The sequence below is a fragment of the Gracilinanus agilis genome, chromosome 3 (assembly GCF_016433145.1).
Source record: "Gracilinanus agilis isolate LMUSP501 chromosome 3, AgileGrace, whole genome shotgun sequence".
NCBI lineage: Eukaryota > Metazoa > Chordata > Mammalia > Didelphimorphia > Didelphidae > Gracilinanus > Gracilinanus agilis.
The window spans coordinates 54,824,504-54,844,881 of NC_058132.1; the positions used below are offsets into that span (position 1 = coordinate 54,824,504).

Sequence of the window (20,378 nt, forward strand, 5' to 3'; positions counted from 1 at the left end):
TCTCTCTCTCTCTCTCTCTCTCTCTCTCTCTCTCTCTCTTTCACCTTTCTCTCTCTCCCCATCTCTCTGTCTGTCTGTCTCTGTGTGTGTCTGTCTCTCTCCCTCCTTCTCCCTCTTTTCCTCTCCTCCTCTCTCTTTACTATGATCCTAAATTACATCATCTCTCTGTGCATGGCACATAGTAAGAGTTTTAAAAGTGGTTGTTTATTAACTGACTGACTGGGCCTCAGTTTCTTTTATCCTTAAAATGAGGGGATTGTAGAAGGAACTGTCAGGATGAATGCAGATCAAACTATAGCACTTCTTGCTTTATTTTCTTTATGGATATTTTTCTTACATGTGTGATATATGCCTTCTTTCCCAACATGAGGAATAGGGAAATGTGTATTGCATGACAACATTGGAAAAAATAAAAATAAAATAAAATGAGGGGATTAGACTAGCTGATCGCTGAGGCCATTTTTCAGGTCTAGATATTTGATGAAAATATGAGACGTGTTGAGGGAACCAAAGAACGGATGTTTTTCTTTAATATTCCATTAAAGGGGCCCTAGATGCCCAGAAGAGGGAGGTGGCAGTCTCCCTGGATTCTGCCCTTATATCTGAAGCATCATTTTTGGCTCTGGGTCCCAGGTTGAGAAGGACACTGATAATCTGGAGAGTGTCCAAAGGAGGGCATGAATCTGGCAAAGGGTCTTGTGTCTGTGTCATCTGAGACTTAGTTAAAGGAATTGGGTGTATTTAACATGGAGAAGCTTCAAGGGGTAAAAGATAGGATGTCTTCAAGTCAGGCAGTCAGCCAGCTAGCATTTATTTGTTAAGCGATTGCTATGTGCCTGGTACTGTGCTAAATGAGCACCGTAGATGCAAAGAAAAATGGAAAACTTTCAGGGAGTTGGCAATCAAATGGCAGAAATGACATGTAAACATGTATGAACAAACAAGAAACAGGGCAGAATAAATTCGTGTCTATGGGAATGTCTTCTTAAGATTAAGGAGGACTGGAAAGGGGCTCTTGTAGAAGATAGGTCTTTAGCTGAAATTTTCCGGAAGCCAGGAGGGAGAGATGAGGAGGGAGAGAATTCTAGGGTTGGAGGACAGCCAGACAAAATGCTCGGTTGACAGATGGAGTTTTCAAGGAACATTGAGGAGGCCAATATCACTAGAAGGGATCTAAAGCAAAAGAATACTGGAAAGGTAGGAAGGGACCAACTTATAAAGGACTTTAAAAGCCAAATAGGAGGGCAGCTAGCTGGCTCAGTGGTTTGAGAGCTAGACCTAGAGATGAGAGATCCTGGGTTCAAATCTGGCCTCAAACACTTCCTAGCTGGGTGACCCTGGGCAAGTCACTTAATCCCTTAGTCTTAAAAAAAAAATAAAACTTACCTTCTGTTTTAGAATCAATATTAGGTATTGGTTCTAAGGCAGAAGAGTGTTTGTTTGTTTTTTAACACTTCCACCTTGGAACCAATACTGAGCAGTATTGATTCTGAGACAGAAGATAAGGGGATTTTTTAAAAAGCCAAATCGATTTTTTTTATATTTGATCCTAAACAGGGAACCACGTATTTTTAAATAAATCTTTAGAATTGTCTCTTGGAAGAGGGATTATACTTATTTTCTTTAGGCCCACCAGGATGAATGAGTAGAATCCATGGGAAGAAATGGCAAAGGCAAACTGCAGCTAAAACATCAAGAAAAAATACCTAACAAAGAAAGTTGCCCCAAAGGGCTATGAGCTGCTGGAGAGGTGCTGTCCTTTGGGGGTCTTTAAGCAGAGACTCCTGTCTGATTGTCAGAGCAGTCCTAGGGGGATTCCTTTGGATAAAGGTTAGGCTCCGTGACCCTGAGATCTTCTCTCACTCTAAAATTCTATCCTCTTCAGCAATGCAATGATTCAGGACAACACCGAGGAACTTATGAGAAGGAACGCTATCCACATCCAGAGAAAGAACTGTGGGAGCAGAAAGCAGAAGGAAAACATAGGGTCGATCCCATGGTTCAGTGGGATATGACTGGGGTCTTGGCTTTAAAAGATCACTCTATTGTAAATATGAATCATATATAAAGAAGTTTTGAGCAATAATACATGTATAACCCAGTGGAATTGGCTCATCAGCTCCCAGAGAGGGGAGGGAAGAGGAGAGAACATGAATCATGGAGCCATGGAAAAATATTCTTAATTAATTAGCTAATTAATTAAGACAATAAAATAAAATTCTATGCTCTTACTCTCCCTCTAGGAATGCTTTCCTAAGCATCCCAATTCACAGTGCTCTATGCTCGCTCTAGTTTATCCTACAGGCTTGGACCAGGTTCAAGGTACTAGAGATGGGGGTGAGTCAGGGCTGTAAAAGCTAAGGAGCAACTAGCCATAATAAATACTAATAATGGCAATAATAATACCTCACTTTTGCATCAGGCTTTAAGGCTTTCAAACTGTTTTACCCAGATGATCTTATTTGATCCCTCCAACAGATTTCAGAGGACTTGCGGATTCCATGATGGAAGGGATCACAGAAGTCAGATGATTATCATCTCTCCCTCCTTACTTTGGCATCTTGGAACCCCCAACTCTCTTCAGGGCTCCAGGCCTTTCCTGATCCCTCCTAGTGTTGTTTTGTCTTGTTTTGTTTTAACCCTTATTTTCTGTCTTAGAATCAATATTAAGTATTGGTTCCAAGGCAGAAGAGCAGTAAGGGCTAGGCAAGAGGGGTTAAGTGACCTGCTCAGGGTCATCCAGCTAGGAAATGTCAGAGACCAGATTTGAGCCCACGTCTTCCCAACTTCAGGCCTGACTCTATCCTGAGCCACCCAGCTGTCCCTCTTCCTAGTTGTTAATGCTCTCTTCTCAACTGCCCCCCCAAACTATTTATATTACATTTACTTCCATATAATTCACGTTTCTCCATCTGTCTACATGTCGTTTCCCCTGAATTGAATAGAAGGTAACTGCCTTCAATTCTGAGGGACTTAATTAAAGAATGCTATCCACATCCAAAGAAAGAACTGTGGGAGTAGAAACACAGAAGAAAAACAACTGCTTGATCACATGGGTCAATGGGGACATGATTGGGGATGCAGACTCTAAACGACTACCCTAGTGCAAGTATCAATAATATGGAAATAGATCTTGGTCAATGACGCATGTAAAACCCAATGGAATTGTGTAGGGGCTATGGGAGGGAGGTGGGAGGAGGGGAGGGAAAGAACATGACTCATGGAACCATGGGAAAATATTCTAAATTAATCAATTAAATAAAAATTTTCAAATAAAAAAAAGGTAATCTCCTTAAGGTCAGGGTCATCTTCTCCGTCTTTATCTTCATATCCCCAGCTCATAGCATGGTCCCTGGCACTTAGGAGGCCCTTAATAAATGTTCATTGATTCAGACTGAATTGAGGTTGACAGATGAGGAAACTGGGTCCCAGAGAGAGCTCTCCCTTCCTAAGATCCCAGAGAGCTCATGGTGGAGTCACCCATGGGTTTTGCCCATGGTGCTCCTAGGTTCTCATGGTAATGACCAGCTCTCTTGGAGCCCTTGAGTGGATTATGGACAGCAAATTTGCATTCTTTCCAAAGTGAAACAAATTACTGTGAGATTAATTATATTTGTGGAGGGGAGTTCTCCCTCTCTCTTCATTGGCAGAGACTGTTGTCATGATGAAGTCTCATGGACTTGGGAGTTCCAGGATGGGAAGCGGACCAAAGAATGTAAAGCATTCTAATAAAGGTTTAGAGGAATCTATGATGAAGGCTATGCAGGAGGAATATGGAAAGCGCAGCATCTTTGATCTACAATATAGGAATGTGAGTTTAAAGCTGTAAAGTGCCACGGATCATACCTAGTCCTATCCCTTCATTTTACTGATGAAGAAACCATTTGAACCCACATCTTCTCAACTCAGAGAGGAGAAGTGGTTTACCCAAGCTCTCATAGGCTGCATCAGAGGATAGTAAGATTATAAATTTAAAACCAGAAGGATATCGAGGATAACCTCCACCTGTCATTTTATAGATGAGGAAACGAAAGCCCAGAGGAGAAGTGACTTGCCCAAAGTCACATAGATAGGAACAGAGCTGGGATTCAAATCCATGTCATTGGGCTCCAGATTCAATGTGTATCTTTACTACTATCTCCACCAGGACAACCCTGCTCTCTCCTCTTCCCTTAGAGTATCCTACAAAGCCATTGCCCAAGGGCAGGGTCTTCCATTTTAGATTCCAATAACATTCTCTTTGGAAGTTTGAGTACATAGGAAAAGAGCAGCAATTGGGAAAGGAGTCCTGGATGGGGCAACTAGGTAGCACAATGGACAGAGCACCAGGTCTGGAGTCAGGAGGATATAGGTTCAAATCAAAGAGATTGCCCAGCTGTGTGACCCTGGGCAAGTCATTGAACCTCATTGGCCTGTTTCTTCACCTGTAAAATGAGCTGAAGAAGGAAATGGTAATCTACTCCAGGATTTTTATGAAGAAAACTCCAAATGGGGTCATGAGTCTGAAGTGGCTAAACAACCTTCTTTTCATGTGTTGTCTCCCCCATTCGGGTATATGCTCTGAGGGCAGACACTATCTTTCTGCTTGTATTTTTGATTCCTTATCCTTCGTATAATGAGTAGCATATAGTAAATGCTTAATAAATGCTTGTTGGCTTGATTCGATAAAGCTTCTATCAGCAAGATTTATGGAGAGGAATTTGTGTGTGGAGAGAGATTTGTGTATGGACAGGGATTTGCAGTCTAAAGAAGGGGCACTTACCATGCGTGGTGAAATCACAGATCCTTATAACAGCTTGAATAATGATTAGTTACTGTCACTGTGATCATTATAGCTGTCCCTGCTGTTACTCTTCCTGGGAGTCTTTCCGTCACAGAGCAGAGCCCTCAGGGGTGACCTGCACCCCCCATCAGCCAGGATATAACCTAGGAATGCCACCTCATCTCAATGTTATTCCAAGATAGAGAGAATAAAAATCTGGTGCCAAAAGATCCCTGTCCTATCAGGCAGGACCAGATAAATGATGACCTCTGGATTATTTGATGTCTGCTCTGATAGTTTCCTCCTGATAGCCTAGAGACAGGAGATCCTGGGTTCAAATCTGACCTCAGACACTTCCTAGCTGTGTGACCTTGGGCAAGTCACTTAACCCCCTATTGCCTAGCCCTTAACACTCTTCTCTCTTGGAACTGGTATACAATATTGATTCTAAGACGGAAGGTAAGGATTTTGTTTTTTTTTAATAGCCTATAACTAAGAATTGTCTCAATAGGACATTCTTCTCCTACCCCTGTGGCTTCGATGTCCCTCTGAGGAACACAGCTGTTAAAAAGAAAGCCTCAAAACCAGTTAACAGTTCTCAGAATTTCCTCTGGGTGAGACTCTCAACAGGGGAAGATGTAGGAAGAAGAATGAAGATGGCTCAAAGGAAGGAGAGGGGCAGAAACCAGAGCCATTTAAAAACCAACATACCACATTCCCTTCTACTCCTTGGGTCAGCTAACTGCCCTCAGCCTCTGAGAAACACAAAAGAATTTCATGGGAATTCATTTATATTCTAGCATGTGAGACTCGGGATAGACTTAAGGAGCAGCTTCTTGTCCTTCAAGCCTACAATTAAATTTACTACAGGGAGAGATATTCCCTTCAAAGTATAACACCCGGGTCCAATAATTAGCTCATTTTAAATCTAGGAGGCAATATAATGGAACCTAAGATCCACTTAATCCCCTACTCTTTGCCTTTGGAGAATTTATTTTAGATGAAGAAACGTGAATTCAGTCGCAATTGCTCTGAGCCCCCAATTAGGAAAATTCCCATTGCCCAGGCAGAGGTTGAGTTCTCTACCTAACCCTATATTTATAGCTATCTGTATTTATTGCCTGACTTTTTATGGTTGAAATAAAATTTAGTTTACTTGATATATAATGGCTAAAGAAACAGCAGATGAGATTATCGTGTCTGTGTATAGGCAAGAACTGGGAAACCAAGTGGAAGAAAGAGCTGATCTTTCCTTGGGACTTCTCTCAGCCTGGGTCCTCATTCATCTCTCTATGATCCCTCTTCTCTGACACATCTCTGTCCTACTCTTGCTCTGTTTGCTCTAACACTTCAAATCCAGGATCTCCGAACCTCTTCTCCACCCTTGAATTCTAAGACATTTTCTCTCATTCAAATTGCTTAGGGCATGACCCATTTTTCTCACTAACTGGCTTTGATGGATCACTAACTGGATTTGATCAAGGAAGTAGACAGGTCCCATTCATATTCAGTTTGATTCAGTCAAAACCCTAGTGGAGGCACCAAACCAACCAGGGTGGTTTGATCCCACCCTTACTCCGGGACAACTTGAACAACAGGATAAACATAAGTCATTTGACAAGCATTTATTTCATGTTTTTTTTTCAAGACCAGGACTGCACAAGGCATTCTCTAGAGAGAAGAAGACAAGATCTCCCCTCTAGGAGCTGGAGAAAGAAGGCAATAAACAAGCTACTCTCTGCAGGCATCCCCATCTTTACAATATAACAACAATAATAGCTAGTATTTATAGAGTACTTTTAAGGTTTGCAAAATACTTTGCACCTATTATCACATTTGACCTTTTTTTGTATGCCGGAGTCTGCTCCTAGTGGCTTGAGAGAGCTGATTATTAAATTTTCAATGTGAACATTTGTACCTCAGCAAGCTACAAACCAAGGACCAAGTTATTGTATTGTTGATTGTCTAAACTTAAGAAAGCGATAGAGAAAATGTTAAGAATGCAGATTAAATTTTTAGAGGATGTCATGCGTACATTTTTCCCCCAGAGAGCAAGTTGTTAAATGTTTATCAGTCACCTAAGGGTGTGCAATAGTACACACCTGAAAGCCATGCTGAAAAGCAGAAATGAAAGGTTCCCCACCTGCGAAAGGTAGAAATTGGATGAACCTGACTCTAAAACCCCTTTTATGAAACCATGAAAGCTATAACTGGATCATTTTAAAAGATTCACAAATTTGGTTAAATATAAACTTGTCATTGCCCATCATCACCACTAGTTGGTAGTTGGGCATCATTCAAGTAAAATGCTGGCTAATGTTTTGGAGCCTAAAGAGGCCCAGAGTGATCAGACATTAGAATTGGAAGGGACCTCGGAGGTCATCTAAGCCAACCCCTATTAAGAATAGGAATCTTCTCTATGATAGCCTTGATAGCCGTGGACCATGGATAACCATAGGATCATCTCCATGACACCCATGATAGCCATGGGCCACAGATAACCATGGGATCATCTCTACGACATCCATGATAGCCATGGACCATGGAATCTTCTCTATGACACCCATGATAGCCATGGACCATGCATAACCATGGAACCTTCTCTATGACACCATCATAACTGTGAACCATGAATAACCATGGAATCTTCTGGATGGTACCCATGATAGCTGTGGACCATGGATAACCATGGAATCTTCTGGATGGCACCCATGATAACCATGGACCATGGATAACATGGAACCTTCTCTATGACACCATCATAACTGTGAACCATGGATAACCATGGAATCTTCTGGATGGCACCCATGATAGCCATGGACCATGGATAACATGGAACCTTCTCTATGACACTCTCTATGACGCCATCATAACTATGAATGACTAATGACTTTATCTATCAGCATGGCTTTAATTAAACTACTAATTTATATTATTATATCAGTCTTTATCATTTTTTATCTTAATAATAACCATGGAATCTTCTGGATGACACCCATGATAGCCGTGGACCATGGATAACCATGGAATCTTCTTTATGATATCCATGGCCAATCACCTTCTACTTGAACTGGTAATGAACTCACTATCACCAGTTCATTATTCTTGGACCATTCCACCAGCACTAATTGGGAGAAAGGGAGTTTCGGTGTTTTTTGAGTCAGCAGAAGAGGATCTAATGAATAGGGAGAATCAAGAACTGCCTCTAAGTTTGAGTCAAACGAAGATGAAATAGGAGATCATTACTGTCAGTCAAGGAAAACTTTCTGGAGGGAGGCCATGAGCCTTGAATAGAGTAAATCTCATGTTCTTCAACAATTCCAGCCTATTCAAATGTTAAGGGATTTCCTAACCCCTCTCCCAAGCCTCCCCCTCACACACTTAGCCCAGGCTAATCCTTTCTCATGGTGTAACCCTGGATCACATTGTTGAAATAGGCCAATGTATTACGCTGAGGATAGAAAAGAATCATGTAACACTTGGGGCCAAAATACCCCATGCTGATGCTAAGTAAGTTGATCACCGTGATGGATACATCAAAGATGGTGAGCAAAACTCCCTGGTAGACTGACATGAAGGTGCAAAGAAAGGCAGAAGAGGCGAAGTAGAAGGTCATGCTGAGTGTGATGAACTTGGCTTCGTTGTAATTAGTCGGCAGCTCCTTGCCCATGTAGGAAAAACTGAAGCCAAAGACGGAGAGGATGAGGTCCAAGCTCGTGTTGAACAGTATCGCCTTACGAGAGTTGGTGTTGCAATTAAGGATCATTATCCAGGGATTCTCGGTGTCGTACAGGATGGTGGGGTTGGCAGGTATGGTCATGATGTTGGCGACGACGATGGCCACCTTGAGCAGGGTGATCAGCACCACAAAGACGTAGGGGCCGTTGTACTTGACCCAGTAGCTGTAGGCGCGAGGCAGTCGACTGGCCATCTTGAAGATGCAGACAATCTGGAAGGATCGGACATTGATGCAGGCAATGCAGACTGTAAAGCATAAGGTGAAGAGGGTCTGGCGGTAGAGGCAGGTGAAGACAGTGGGCCGCCCTATGTACACAGGCACCGAGACATAGGCTATCAGCAGGGGCGTCAGCATGAGGAAGCACATCCGGCCCCCGGCGGAACGCACCATGGGCGTCTGGAAGTGTACGCAGAAGATGATGAGGATGGCCAGAGTACTGAGGAAGCCCAGAGTGGCGAGGATGACAACGATGATGGTGAGTGGTTCTTGCCATTCCAGGTACTGCAGACTCCTCTTGTAACACTGGATATCCCCTGCGTTGGACCACTCATTCTGGGGGCAATCCTGGCATTCAAAATCCTCTGAAATGAGCCAAATTGAGGGGTGAGAGATAGAATAAGGAATCGCCCTATTCTCAGACAGTCAACGCCCCCTGCCATTAGGATGGGCAGTGCCTTAGACTCAGTCCTTATCCAGTCCTTATCACCTCATATATTTGGGTCAGCATCATAGCCTTTTACCTGGTATCCAACTTTTGCTTCTGCTTCTCTAATTCCTCTCAACAAAGTTATTTTTATAAAATTCAGTCTTCATCATCTCATTCCTATGCTCAAGATCCTAGAGTGGTTCCCCATTACTTTAGGTCCAAACTCCTCTACTTGGAATCTAAGACCCTCTACAAATGACCTACCCATACTCACCTAACCTGCCTTCTCTCTCAATCTCTCTCTCTCTGTCTCTCTCTCTCTGTCTCTCTCTCTCTCCCCCTCTCCCTCTCCTTCCCTCTTCTTCTCTCTCTCTCTCTCCCTCTCTTTCTCCCTCTCCCTCTCTCTTTCTCTCTCTCTCTCTTTCTCTCTCTATCTCACACACACACACACACACACACACACACACACACACACACACACACACACACACACACCCCTATCTCACTACCTTTCCTCAAGTTGCTTATTCCATCACCCATACCTTTTCCTTTCCCATCCTTCAAGGCCAAGCTGACATTCTACCTCCTCTGCAAAGACTTTCTTGACTTTTTACAGCCCACAATGAGCTTCTCCTCTGATTTCCTGAAGGATTCACTATCTATACTAACCATGTATGATGGAAAACACAACCCCTTGCTTGAAAGACAACACAGGATAAAGTGGAAAGCAAATTGCCCTTGGGCTCAATTCCTCTGATATTTACTCACCATGGGTCCTTTTAATTTCTCTTGGCCTCAGTTTCCTCATCTACAAAATGGAGCTGATAATATATACACTCCCTTCTTCAAAAGACATTGTGAGGAAAGCATCATGGAAATCTTGAAGGGTTGGAGAAAAGAAAACTATTCTTCCTACTCCGTAATTGCTTATTCTTTGGGTCTCAGTTTTCTCCCATATAAAATGGGCACGTTCCTTGCCCAGTCAGAATCCTATTTTATACATGAAATACAAAGTCTTCCATCTCCTGAGGACCTGACCAACCTCCTTTTGTAATGAGATTCCATGATCCCATTGGAATAAAAGGAATTTGAATAATAAAAATGATGGCAGAGTTTTTTATTATCTCCTGCTCTCTGAACCTCAGTTTCTTTGTATAACAGGCACAATAATGCTTATGCTACCTCACAGGGTTGTTGTGCACATAAGCATTTTTGTGCCCATCATTTTTGTTATTCAAAAAAGTGTTAGGCAAAAGTGAACTTTCTGTATTGTTCTTGCCTTCAGTGAGGGTGACCCGATGGTCAGTGGAAGGAATTTGGACAAATGTTCCATTGTCCTCTAGATCGACACCCCCCATCCCATGATACTGACCATTTTAAAGATGGAAAAACTGAAACAGAAAAGGCAGGGAGGGAGTCACTTCTCTGGGCACACCAAGAAATCATCCTGGTGATGCCAGGATCCTGTGACCTCTGACGTGGGAAGGTCACTCCCAAAACTAGAACTCTGTGCTGCCAGGGGACGTCGCCCGACTCTCTCTCCTATTAATGCTCCCCGTTCTGCCACCACCACAGGGAGGAAAGTGTGGCAGATGCCAGCCCCCACCCCCCGGGCTCTCTCAGTTTTTCTAAGCTATCTCTAGGCAGCAGCCTCAAGAAAGGAGAGGCTGGAGCTTTCATTCATGCTACTGGGAGTCTTCCTACGCCTGGCACCCCTGCGTGTGAACAGAGCTTCGGGCCTCAGGCTCTCCGCTGGTGCTCTCTGCACCCTCCCACTAGAACAGGACATAGCATCAGTTCAAGGGCCTGACCCGCTGCTACTCTCTGGGGCTAAGGGGAAACCCACGTCCTACCTGACAGGTTGTGGTAGGTCCCGGGAGAGCAGTTGACACACTCAAAACAGCAGGGATGCAACCCCACCGGCTTCTTCCATTGGCCCAGCTGGCAGTTCTTGGAGCAGATGGAGGAGGGAGCCTGAAGGAAAGAGAGCAGAGAGGTGCTGAGCCCTCGGGGTCCTCGCCTCCACTCCCACTGCTACCAGCTACTTTCATCTTTTACCTGGACTATGGTGAGGGTCTTCTTCTTCTTTTCTTAACAAAAAAATAATAACTTCTTTTCTTAAAAATTTTAAAAACTATCTTAGGATCCATTCTAAAGCAGAGGGCTAGACATTTGCGGTTAAGTGACTTGCCCAGGGTCACCCAGCTAGGAAGTGTCTCAGGTCAGATTTGAATCCAGGACCTCCCAACTTTAGGTTTGGTTCTCCTTTCGCTGATCCTTCTAGCAGCATCAATTCCTTCTTTTAGAATTTGCAATGAGGACCTGGGCAAATGCTTTCACCTCTCTGGATTTTCTCTTTCCTAAAAAGAAGGGGTTTTTTTAAGCCCTTACCTTCCATCTTGGAATCAATACTAGGTATTGGTTATAAGGCAGAAGAGAGGTAAGGGCTAGGCAATGGGGGTCAAGTGACTTGCTCAGGGTCACACTGCTGGGAAGTGTCTGAAGCCAGATTTGAACCCAGGAACTCCCGTCTCTAGGCCTGACTCTCAATCCACTGAGCTACCCAGCTGCCCCCTAAAAAGTAGGGTTTTGACTAAATTATCTCCAAAGCCTTGGCTATTGGACAGGACTCTGGGCACTGCCACCCCCATGTATCCAGGCTCCCCAGGCTTCCCCAGAACTGACCGTGTTATTGGCAGTGTGCCAGGAGATGTTGGTGGCCATGTTAAGTAATCGTTGTTCAGCCGGACTGTAGAAGGCGATGCTGTTGAAGGGGTTCTGACCATCCTCCCATTGCCATTGGATAATCTCTAAGCCCAAGGGTAGCTCCCCTTTACTGTCAAAGAAGATGTTGTTGCCCAACAGAGTGAAGTTCACCTTCCAAATTTCCTGTAGCAACTAGGCCAAGGAAAAAACCAAATGCAAGAGTGGGACACAAGGAAGGATGCTCCAGTGCTCTGTCTTATCCCCTCTGACCCAGTGTCTGGATCCAGCAATCAAAAAACTGACTCATGTGCCAGCCGGGTACTGCACAAGGAAAGGCCAAAACAGTGGCCATACCTGACAGAGCTCCCAGTATATGGGAGAAACCAACAGAAAACAACAAAATAAATTTAAAAAGTAAATTAAGATATTTCTAAATGTTTTAATTTACACCCAAAAATGCAGAAACATACATTAAAAATAAAATTAGGTATGAACTATAGATAGACAAAATATGTTAGTGTCAGGACTTCTCTACTAGCAGCAATGCAATGATCCAGGACAATTCTGAGGGACTTATGAGAAAGATGCTATCCACATGCAGAGGAAGAACTGTGGGAGCAGAAACAGAGAAGAAAAACAACTACTTTGTCACATGGGTCAATGGGGATATGATGGAGGATATAGATTCTAAACAATCACCCTAGTGCAAATATCAATAGTATGGAAATAGATCTTGATCAATGACTCATGTAAAACCCAGTGGAATTGCTCGTTGGCTACAGGAGGGAAGTGGGAGGAGGGGAGGAAAAGAACGTGAATTGTGGAACCATGGAAAAATATACGAAATTAATTAATTAATTTTTTTTTGCCAGATAAAAAAAGAAATGGAATTGGAACCAGAGGACCTGAGTGCAGAGAGCCTGGACTTCAGATGCTTGGTGAAGCAAAGAAAGCAAAGGGCATCTTGGCTGTGGTCATCCAAGGTTGTGGTTACAGGAAAATGGTTTTAGGACCAACACCAAGAATTTCCTGAGTATACGAGGGCACTAAATGGATTGCTGAAGGCTGAAATGGACACATGTAACAATAAACTAATCAATATCCTCTTTTTTTTAATTTAAACCCTTACCTTCCATCTTAGAATCAATACTGTGTATTGGTTCCAAGGCAGAAGAGCGGTCAGGGCTAAGCAATGGGGGTCAAGTGACTAGCCCAGGGGCACACAGCTAGGAAGTATCTGAGGCCAGATTTTAATCTTCTGTCTTTAGGTCTGGCTCTCAATCCACTGAGGTACCTCACTGCCCCCAATCTCCTTCCCTTAACCTCAATTTCCCCATATGCAGGTCAGCCTTCACCTAGACTATTATGTTTCCTGATTATTTGCCTGCCTGCCTTCCTTCCTTCTCTTATTCTAATCTGTCCTCCACACTTCTGTCAGACTGATATTCTGAAAACACAAATCTCTAGTTGCATCTAATTTCCTTAACTTGACATCGAAGGCCCTCCACAATCTGGCCCCCCTGACATTCCACACTTATTTCCAGGATTCTCCTTACTGTCTCTCTGTTCCTCAGTAGACTGAGATCCCCGGTAAGTGACCGTCCCATCCTAATTAATGTCTTTGCGCCAGTGGCTCCCTGACCAGCATGCATTCCCTCCTATTCCTCTGCCTCATTCCCAACTTCTTCCAAAGCACAGCCTGGGGGTCCCCCTTCCTGTAAGAGACCATCCTGATTCCCTCCGGCATTAGCTCTCTCAGCCCTCTTGAAATGATTTTGCCTTTTCCTTGTTCAATTGTGTCCAGCTCTTCGGGACTCAACTTAGGGTTTTCTTGGCAAAGATGCAGGAGTGGTTTGCCATTTCCCTCTCTGGCTCATTTTACAGATGAGGGAAACTGAGGTAGACAGGATTAAGTGACTTGCTCAGGGGCACACAGGCAGTAAGTGTCACAGGCCAGATTTAAACTCAGGTCTTACTCCAGGTCAAGCACTCTATCCACTGTCCTACCCAGCTGCTTACTTATATGCATGTGGTAGCTCTTGGTAGAATGGGCAGAGATTCAAATTAATATCCAATACTCCAAGTAATCTATTTTATAAGATTTATTAAAATGTCACTTGAAAAGTAGAGGAAAGAGGGGCAGCTGGGTAGCTCAGTGGATTGAGAGTCAGACCTAGAAACTGGAGGTCCTCAGTTCAAATCTGGCCTCAGACACTTCCCAGCTGTGTGACTCTGGGCAAGTCACTTGACCCCCATTGCCCACCCTGACCACTCTTCCACCTAGGAGCCAATACACAGAAGTTAAGAGTTTAAAAAAAGTAGAAGAGGGGCAGCTGGGTAACTCAGTGGATTGAGAGCCAGGCCTAGAGACGGGAGGTCCTAGGTTCAAATCCAGCCTCAGACACTTCCTAGCTGTGTGACCCTGGGCAAGTCACTTGACCCCCATTGCCTACCCTTACCACTCTTCCACCTATAAGTCAATACACAGAAGTTAAGGGTTTAAAAATTTAAAAAAAAAGTAGAAGAAAGAAAATAACCTTCCGTAAAGAGAGGTTTTCCCAGACCGTGCACGAGGGAAGAAGAGGGAGAGGGAGACGTCTACAGAACTATATAAACAATAACGTAAAGACGCACATAAACGAAAAGGGAAAAGGAATGTGGGGCCTGGGAAAGAATTCTGGGAGATGGAACCTAAAGGTACAAAATTTCTAATTAATACAAATGGAAGCTTCTTGAGGCCAGGGCCTGATGTGTATTTTCCCTTTGTATTACCAGTGTCTTTTATGGAGTTAGTTCTAAAGGTTGGTCGGCTTATTTAAATTCTCTACCTTTGAGGAAACTCTGGCAGCATCCTAGCTTAGAATTCGAAGGAAGCGTAGAGGATGGCCGGTCCATTTTACAGATGAGGACACGGAAGCCCAGAGAGTGTGATTGCCCAAGGTCATAGAGCTAGTAAGAAGCCCAGCCAGAATCTGAACCCGTTTCCACTGACTACAAAATCTATACTTTTTCCTCAATACTACTCTTTGAGTTCTCCCTGAAAACTAAGAGACCGACACAATAAAAATCTTGTGAGCTCCTCTCAGTAGAAGCATGCCCAGATCCTGCTCTAGCTCACTATTCCCAGGGCAGCCGTGGCATCAGAAGTCACAATGACTCAAAGGCGATCAGTCTCATGGAAAATCTGGTGCTAAATGATCCTCGTAACAACCCTGGGAGGTAGATGCTATTATTATCCCATTTTACAGAGAAGATAATGGAGGATAAGAGGGGTTAAATGATTTTTCTGGAATTATACAGCTAAACTCCTGACTGCCAGGAAGTAAGCCAATGGTGGGTCAGTGTGTCTCCCCCTCCCAAGTCAGCCTCCACTGGAAAGTAGCCTCACCTTCCAGGGATACACTGCATCCTTGGAACAGCCGGCAGCATCGCAGTCCAGCAGGCTGTGCAGGGCATGGGCCACGATGTAGACGGACAGGTAGACATTGTAGACCACCCGCTCCCCAGAGAGGGTGAGGATGGTGTTGTAGGATTCCGTGGCATTTGGGCAGGTGTCACATTCCTGGTTGCAGGTGGGCTCGGAGCTCTGCTTGTTCATCTCAGGCTTCTTGACGTCATTCTTCCTGATCCTGAAGTCACTAAAGCCAGGGATGGACACAATCGGGGTGGTGATGCCCAGGAAGGTGCCGGCTCTCTGGGTATAGAATAAGCTGTGGATGACAGGGTCAATGGACCAGGACTCCGAGGCGATCCACACGGTGCCCGTGACGTTCTGGCGGAGGACCTCCAGGAAGAAGTTGTAGAGGGCCAGGTCCAGGGACAGCACCACCACCACCTTGGCTGTACTCCGCCGGATCTTGGTCACTATGACCTCCATCCTTTGGCTATCCTGGGGCAGCAACACCCGGTTAGGCAAAGGGATGGGAAGGGACTCCTGGAAGGCGATACAGATATCGCGCCCCTCCAGCTTCTCATTGAAGAGCTGGCTGTTCTCCCGGCCGTAGTCGTCGCTGCTCATGATGAGGATGACCCAGTTCCAGTCGAAGTGGATAATGATCCGAATCATGGCCTCGATCTGGTGGTCGCCACTGGGGATGGTTCGGAATAAAGAAGGGAACCGGCTTCTGTCCTTAAGCTCATCACTGATGGCGCTGTAGGTGATCTGGGAGAGATGGGGAAGAGGCACTCTCGATGTCAGTGGTAACAACATGGGCCTTAAAGAGGAAACATGGAGACTATCCAGTCCAACTTTCTTAGTTTATGGAGAAAGAAATGGAGACTGAGAGATGTGAAATAACTGAGGAGGAGGTTATAGATCTAGAGATGGAAGGGACCTTGGAGACCATCGAGTCCAAACCTCTCATTTTACAGAAAAGGAAACTGAGGCTCAGACAGATTAAATAACGTAGGATCATAGAAGGAAATCTCAGGGGCCATCTAGTCAAAACCTTCTCATTTTATGATAGTTGAGGAAACGGAGGTTCAGAGAGGTTAAGTGACTTGCCCATAATTAAACAGATAGAAAGTATCCCAGGTAAGATTGGAATCCAGGTCCTGGGATTTCAGAGAAAGTGCTCCGTCTACTGTCCCAGTGAGACCTTCTCATTTTATAGAAGAGGAAAGCAGGAGCAGCTAGGTCGTACAGTGGATAGAGTACCAGGCATGGAGTCAAGAGAAACTGGGTTTAAATCCAGCCTTAGGCACTTCCTAGCCGTGGGACCCTGGGCAAGTCACTTAAGCCATCTGCCTAGTCCTTGCTTTTCTGTCTTGGGGTTGTTATTAAAACATAAAGTAAGGGTCTAAAAGAGAGAGAGAGAATGAGAGAGAATGACAGACAGACAGAGACAGAGACAGAAAGACAGAGAGAGAGAGAGAGAGACAGAGAGACAGAGAGAGAGACAGAGAGAGAGAGAGAGTCATAACCCAGAGGAAGGGATTGGTTTGCCCAAAGTAACTCAGATAAGAAACAGCAAAGCCAGGATTTGAACCCAAGTTCTTTTTCCACTGGGCTAAGCAACTTCCCATATACCACATTGTTTCCCACTATCGATCAATCAACAAACATTTATTAAGGACCTACTATGTGTCAGGCACTGCCCTAAGTAATGGGGTTATTAAAAGAAGGAAAAGGCATTCCCTGCTAATGATCAATTTCACCATTATCTATGTCAATCCTATGAACAGGAAAGTGAAAGAAAGTGCCAGATGCTACTCAAAGCTGGGCTAGTCTTCAGAGAGAGGAATGGTGGACTTTGACCAAGCAGGGAGCACATCGAAAGAAAGGGAAGAGAAGGAAACAAGCATTTGTTAACTAAGTACCTACTCTGTACCAGGAATGGAACTAAGCACTATTCAAATATTATCTCATTTGACGAGAGCCAGGGCAAATTTATTTCCCAGAACACTCAGCGATTTGATTAGAAGACATATAAACTGGAAAGACCTCCAGGAACTGATGCAGAGCGAAAGGAGCAGAGCCAGAAGAACATTGTACACAGAGACTGATATACTGTGGTAAAATTGAATGTAATGGACCTCTGTACCAGCAGCAATGCAATGACCCAGGACAATTCTGAGGGATTTATGGTAATGAACGCTACCCACATTCAGAGGAAGAACTGCAGGAGAGGAAACATATAAGAAAAACAACTGCTTGAATGCATGGGCTGAGGAGGACATGATGGGGGATGTAGACTCGAAACTACCACACCAATGCAACTAGCAACAATTTGGAAATAGGTCTTGATCAAGGACACATGACAAAACCAGGGGAAATGTGCATCAGTTATGGGTGGGGGGAATGCGGGGGGTGAAGGGGAAAGTAGGGGCATGAAGCATGTAACCATGTTAAAAATGAATATTAATAAATGGTTAAAAAAAAGAAGACATATAAACTAGGGGCAGCAAGGGGGCTCAGTGGATAAGAAACAGGTCTAGAGATGGGAGGTCCTGGGTTGAAATTTGGGATCAGACACTTCCTGGCTGTGTGACCCTGCACAAGTCACTTTGCCCCAATTGCTTAACCCTTACCTCTCTTCTGTCTTAGAATTGATATTTAGTACCAATTCTAAAACGGAAAGTAAGGGTTTTAAAAAAGAGAGATGTATAAATTAAAATTCAGGGCAAAAGGAGAAAATGAAATACCATGTAGCAGGTAATAATAATAATATTAACACCTAGCATTCATGTAGAACTTTAAGGTTTGCAAAACACTTAACTCATCCAATCCTTACAGTAATCCTGGAAGGAAGGTGATACTATTATCTCCATTTTATGGGTAGGGAAGCTGAGGCACAGAAAAGTTCATCAGTTTTCTAAGGTCATATAGCCAGTAAGTGTCTGAGGCTAGATTTGAAGTCAGGTCTTCCTGTTATTGAGTATTTCCATTGCATCTGACTCTGTGGCCTTCTTTCATATTTTCTTGGCAAAGATACCAGAATTGGTTTGCCATTTCCTTCTATGGCTCATTTTCCAGATGAAGAAGCTGAGGCAAACAGGGTTAAGTGACTTGCCTAGGATCACAAAGCAAAGATACTGGAGTTGGTTTGCCATTCCTTCTCCAGTTCATTTTATTGGGGAGGAAACTGAGGCAAACGGGGTTAAGTGACTTGCCCAGTGCTCTATCTGCTGCACCATCTAGTCAGCCTCAGATCTTCCTAAGTCCTGATGCTATACTAAGTAGGAAACAGGACTCACCTGTGGGAGAAGGAAGAGGGAAAGGAGGTAGTTAACAGTGACGACAGATTCTGCAGTGTCAGGGCCAATGACAGCCACCACTCGGGGCAGGTAGTTGCTGTAGTCTTGCTGGATGGGGACTTTGAAGTTCTCCTTGGCCAGGAAGTAGAGGACAGGCTGGATGTTGTTGGTAAGATAGCACACGTCCACCATCTCGTACCCCAGTGACAGCCCCGGCAGCAGGCTGCTATCATTGTTGATTTCTTCCACCGCAAAGCGCATGGCTTGCATCAGATTGTAGCCCAGCACCTTCGTTTCATAGCTGAGGATAGGCACGAAGGAGACAGAAGGAGGGGACATGGATCAACCTTAACCTTGCTTTCTATTGTAGATCTAATGTGCTACCCACAGCATCAACCAGAATTCTGGCTTCTTTATCAAATCATACTCACCACTGAGATTCTATCCCTATTTTCATCATCCTCATCCTCATCCTCACCCTCACTTCCACCATTCCATCTTCACTTCCACCATCCCTATCCTCATTTCCACCACATTCACCCTCATTCCTACCATCTCCATCTTCTCTTCTATCCTCATTTCCACAATCTTAACTCTCACTTCCACCATCTCCACCCTCAGGTCCACCATCCTCAATCTCACTTCTGCCATCCCCATCCTCATTTCCACCATCTTCACTCCAACTTCCACCATCTCTATCCCTGTTTCCACCATCCCTATCCTCATTTCCACCATATTCACCCTCATTCCTACCATCTCCATCTTCTCTTCTATCCTCATTTCCACAATCTTTAACTCTCACTTCCACCATCTCCATCCTCAGGTCCACCATCCCCATCCTCACTTCCGCCATCTTCACCCGCACTTCCACCATTCCATCTTCACTTCTACCATCTCTTTCCCTGTTTCCACCATCCCTATCCTCATTTCCACCACATTCACCCTCACTCCTACCATCTCCATCTTCTCTCCTCATTTCCACCATCTTCACTCCAACTTCCACCATCTTCACCCTCACTTCCACCATCCCATTATCCCCATATCCACTTTCACCATCAATACTGAAGGTTCCCTTTATCATTACCTTCATCTCTTTCATGAGCCTCAACATCCCTCTCCTCTCTTTCATAATCCCCACTTTCATAGTTTTCACCCTCATCGCTCTCACCACTTGTCTCTACTTTCACGGACTCCATCACCCTCACTGCTATCATAATCCCTACTTTCAACCTATCCCCATCACCATTCACCACTGCCACTTTCACTCTCCCCATTATCAGCATCACCATTTTAGAAGCCTCTCATCAGCACCAGCACTCCCCGAATAATCAATCACCACCATCCATCAGTTGCTAACATCCACAACCCCATCACCTCTCCTTTGCTGTTCACCACCCCCATCATCACCACCACTGTCTTCATCGATTCTCTTGGCCTCCCCACCATGCACTCACTCTTTGCACTGGGGCACCTGCGTGTAATTGAGATGAGTTGTGCCCTTGATATTGGCGTGAAGGGTGAACAATCCCCCGAGGAGATAATCCCCAGACAGATGGAAATCAGAACTTTCCTGGACCTCCACCGGCATCGACAGGAGGAGAAGCATCCAGGAGATAGTGATCCCCATGGTTCTGTCCTGTCTTCTGCACCTAAAGGGGTGCAGGTGCCTCTTGGACTGAGATCTGCTCTATTCTCTCTTTATTTGCATCTATGAAGCCCATTTACATTGAGTCATGGAGGAAAGAGAATAAGGGGGTGGGGCTTGGATGAAAAAAGGGAACTAGTTTGGGGTGGGGAAGCGAGGAATCTCCCAAGACTTTAACTTATGG

General features: G+C 44.4%; 1 protein-coding gene across 1 annotated transcript; it reads right to left on the bottom strand.

The window, feature by feature from the left end:
- Positions 1-8,153: 8,153 nt before the first annotated feature.
- Positions 8,154-20,155, bottom strand: TAS1R2 (taste 1 receptor member 2). The gene is made up of 6 exons (XM_044671296.1): positions 20,004-20,155; positions 18,550-18,850; positions 15,242-16,015; positions 11,833-12,045; positions 11,001-11,121; positions 8,154-9,082 (listed from the first exon to the last, which is right to left on the bottom strand). The coding sequence occupies exons 1-6, from the start codon at positions 20,153-20,155 to the stop codon at positions 8,154-8,156; spliced, it is 2,490 nt and encodes an 829-aa protein (XP_044527231.1).
- Between the last annotated feature and the right edge of the window lie 223 nt (positions 20,156-20,378).

Bases quoted from the DNA above. Each gene is read 5' to 3' on its own strand.
- TAS1R2 (XM_044671296.1), bottom strand. From the start codon at position 20,155: ATGCTTCTCCTCCTGTCGATGCCGGTGGAGGTCCAGGAAAGTTCTGAT. The intron at 12,046-15,241 runs GTGAGGCTACTT...TCCTTGGCCTAG, and splicing joins ATGCAGTGTATCCCTGGAAG to TTGCTACAGGAAATTTGGAA. The intron at 9,083-11,000 runs GTAGGACGTGGG...GGCTCATTTCAG, and splicing joins GACCTACCACAACCTGTCAG to AGGATTTTGAATGCCAGGAT.